Source organism: Lipotes vexillifer, unplaced genomic scaffold (assembly GCF_000442215.2).
Source record: "Lipotes vexillifer unplaced genomic scaffold, Lipotes_vexillifer_v1.1 scaffold765, whole genome shotgun sequence".
Classification (NCBI taxonomy): Eukaryota; Metazoa; Chordata; class Mammalia; order Artiodactyla; family Lipotidae; genus Lipotes; species Lipotes vexillifer.
Window position 1 is genome coordinate 1,371,774 of NW_006773642.1, and position 3,980 is coordinate 1,375,753.

General features: G+C 39.8%; 1 protein-coding gene across 1 annotated transcript in view; it reads left to right on the plus strand.

Moving 5' to 3' along the window:
* ELP1 (elongator acetyltransferase complex subunit 1) overlaps positions 1-3,980 on the plus strand; it is a gene marked incomplete at its 3' end in the record, with an annotated part of 34,926 nt that overhangs the window by 19,232 nt on the left and 11,714 nt on the right. Inside the window, exons 13-15 of the mRNA XM_007448451.1 lie at positions 747-929; positions 3,144-3,250; positions 3,801-3,904. Coding sequence (XP_007448513.1) covers positions 747-929; positions 3,144-3,250; positions 3,801-3,904 — 394 coding nt within the window. The remainder of the gene's footprint in view (positions 1-746; positions 930-3,143; positions 3,251-3,800; positions 3,905-3,980) is intronic.

Consider the following 3,980-nt stretch of genomic DNA (forward strand, 5'->3'; position numbering starts at 1 on the left):
CAGGAATGCTCCTGCGTGGGGCTGAATGCAGTGAAGAGACTGAGTCCAGGGAGAGCCGGTTGAGTAGGAAGATCAGACTAGTGACTCAGCTTTAGTGGGTGCTGAGGATCTGCTGCTTGAGCTGAAAGGCAGGAAGGAGCCACTGTGAGTTGCGGCGTGAAGTAGTAAAAACAGGCCCCCTCCAGTGTCTGAATGCCACGGGAGGAAGGCTTTAGCGGCAAAGAAGTCACCTCCCGAACTAGTGAGTCATTTTGACATGAGATGCTTAGGAAAGGGTCCGTTCAACTGAGACCTAAATATCTGCTGGAGCCTGGTTTGAATGCTGGTAAGTGGTAACAATGGAAGACTGCTGGCGTTTATTAGCCTGGGGCAGTCACTTTTTCTTGTGTAGTGAGTTTCTTGAAATGTTCTCTTCAAATCTGAAGATCTTAGAGAATAAGATACTTAATTTTATTTATTTATTTTTTTTATTTATTTATTTTTTAACATCTTTATTGGGGTATAATTGCTTTACAATGGTGTGTTAGTTTCTGCTTTATACTTAATTTTAAATACTAGAAAAATGTATTCTTAAGCCAGGCAAACATTATTTTTGGATTTTCTAGTATTGGGCATTACCTCAGGTTTTGTCCCTCCAAATAATTAGGAGTTGACTATATATAAAGTGGTTCATTCTTCATTCAGGAAAATCTCGGTGATGTTAAAGTTTTATTCATGTTTTGAAAATTCTTCGATGTTTAAAACAGAATTCAGTTTGAGAACAGTGAAGATGAAGAAGTAAACCCACTGAAGCTCGGCCTTCTCACCTGGGTTCAGGAGGACGTTTTCCTGGCTGTGAGCCACAGTCAGTCCAGCCCACAGTCTGTCATTCACCATCTGACTGTGGCCCCTTCTGTGATGGATGACGAGCAGGGACAGCTCAACATTAGGTATTCCAACAATTCGCTGTATTCCATGTGTTAATAAGCAGATAGAGTTAGGCTTCTTTTATGAGCATGGGACTTTTTTTTTTTTTTTTACTTCCAGTGAGCAGGGTTGAGGGGCAGTGGCTTCCTTTTTAGACATACTTTAGCAAGAGGGTTAAGTCGAGTTTTTAGTCATGTCAAAATATAGACTAAAATACATCAAGAAGTGGTGAAAAATAGCACAAATGCCAAGAGATGAGGCAAAACATTTTTAAGGTGTGTTAAAATTTTTCATTCACCTTATATTCCAGCAGAGTAATTATTAGCCTATGAGAATTAGCCACTCTAATTACCCTTGTTAGTTATTAAAATCGATTATGAGATCTATATACGTGCACTTCATTTTGATTTAGTGACTTCAAAATACTTCTTCCGGCCTCCTATACATTTTGTTTGGCACTTGATTGTATTTATTACTAGAAAGCCTCTTCTGTTTTTCTTTGCTAAAATTTCATAGCTCCCTGGCCCTGAGTTTCATTTTGATTCCTGACTGCATCTTTGTCACGTAACAGGTTTCATTAATGAATGTTGTTTTCTGTATCTCAAGCCCTATTGTGCACCAGGTAGCGTCGTGGGGACAGCTCCGAGAAATCCTCAGGTTTCCAGTGTCAAAACTCGGCACCTTCGACATACATTGATAGTAATCCCCAGACTCACATGTAATTAAAGTTCTGCTGGTTAGCTTTAAATTCTGAAAACCACTGTTGCAAAATTAGGAACCTTTCTTTATTATATACATGAAGCATATTCCAAATGCAGCCATTAACTTCTAATCTTTGAATGATACTGCTTCATATTTTTTTAAAAATATTTATTTATTTATGATTTATTTTGGCGGCGCCAGGTCTTAGTTGTGGCACGCAGGATCTTTTTTAGTTGCGTCATGCGGGATCTAGTTCCCCAACCAGGTATCGAACCCGGGCTCCCTGCGTTGGGAGCGTGGAGTCTTAACCGCTGGCCCACCAGGGAAGTCCCAATAATGCTTCATATTTTTAAAGGTTTTGTGAATATGTCTGGATGCAGAATATGTTCTAGCTGCATGCAGACCTAACAGGGGCTTCCTTTGGAAAACAGCAGTTTACATTAGAAATGCCTAAATTATGCATGTTTCTGCTACTTCAAATTTGAAATTTTTTATCATTATCTTGTAAAAGGTAAATGCCATCATCTCATTTGCTATAAAGGAAGTGAGAAGTCATTTAAAATATATTTCTGCTGCTTTGACTTTTGTTTCTCAAAAATGACTATTTTGTTCATACAAAATGTTAATGTCTTTGACAAATATAAAGTCCCCCAATCAGCTTACAGCTTACATTTACTATAGCTTGTGCTTTGTAAAAGGTACTCTTTTAAGTGCTTTTCCTATATTAACTCACTTATTTCTCCCAACACCTCTCTGAAGTATGTACTGTTGGCGCCCTCATTTTACAGCTGAGACAGCTGAGGCACAGGGCAGTTTAAGTAACTTGCCTGAGATAATGCAGGTGGAGCCAGGATCCAGTCCCAGTCATTGCACCTCCAGAGTCTATTCCCTTAACTTCTCAGATAACTTATCCTCCCCAAATTTGTGGAATCTTGGGGGGTTTGGTAGATTTGTTTAAAACTCTTTGAATAAATGTTAGCATTGGCACCATTTGCTTTTATCATACCTCTTCCACTTCCTTTAAGACATGTCTACTCTTGGTTCATTGACTCAGGAAAAAATATAATGGCAATAACAGATTCCCCTCTTCCCATTAAGGGAGACCCACAGATTTCTATGAATGAATATAATAGCAATATAGGTATTAAGTGTGCTCACTTTCCTACAGATTCACTGCTTTATTTAATGCAGTAAATTGAAATAAGTTGCAATAAGTTATATAAAGCTGCTGCCAGAATAGGAGTGATGACCTCACAATGTAGACACCTACTTACTGACATTGTGGAAAATAATGTCATGTGACAGGTAATTGCTTTACCTGGGCTTGCGCTTGCAATAGTTTATCTATTAGTGTGTGTATACATATGTGTGTGCATTTATTATGTCTATGTTATATTGAAATAGGCAGTGCAGCACCAAAGGAAAATTGCTTCTTTTTCTGTTTTGCAAAATCAATGAAATGTCACTACTTTTGAGAAAAACAGTCTTTTCACACCTCCTTCACTTCCTTTTTTTTTAAATTTTACTCTTGTCAGTTCATCTGTGACAGTGGATGGGGTCATAATCAGTCTTTGTTGCAACTCCAAGACCAAGTCAGTAGCACTGCAGGTGGCTGATGGTCAGATACTTAAGTACCTTTGGGGTGAGTATCAAAATGTTAGGAAGGCGGGGGCTTCCCTGGTGGCGCAGTGGTTGAGAGTCCGCCTGCCGATGCAGGGGACACGGGTTCATGACCTGGTCCGGGAGGATCCCACATGCCACGGAGCGGCTGGGCCCGTGATCCATGGCCACTGAGCCTGTGCGTCAGGAGCCTCTGCTCCACGGCGGGAGGGGCCACAGTGGTGAGAGGCCCGCGAAAAAAAAAAAAAAAAAAAATGTGAGGAAAGCATGTTTATGACTTACGTAGATATTTAATTCTTGAGCACATATACTTGTATCTTATCAGTGTTGTGGTGATTATTAGGTCTTTTAACTACCCTGAAAAACCCTAATCTATAGACTGGAATTAGCAGGTGTGTTCTCCCTGTATTTTCTCTTGTAATGAACTGGAGTACTTTACTGAGTTTCCAAAACACATTTGGAAAGTGATTTAAATTGCATGTTAAGTATTTTAGCAAGTATTAATGTAACAGTTTTTTTTTTTTACAAAGAGCAGAACAGCTCTTGGTAAACCTCATCTGCCAATCCTGCAGAATCACCCTCTCTGGCTGTTGAACCATGGAAGAACCCTGGTGGATTTCCTGTTCGATTTCCTTATCCGTGCACACAGACCGAACTGGCCATGGTTGGAGGAGAGGTAAGTAAACACAAGGCAGAAAAACTTACCACTTAGAGCAGTGACCCAGGAACTCATAGCATTAAGTAGAAAGAGT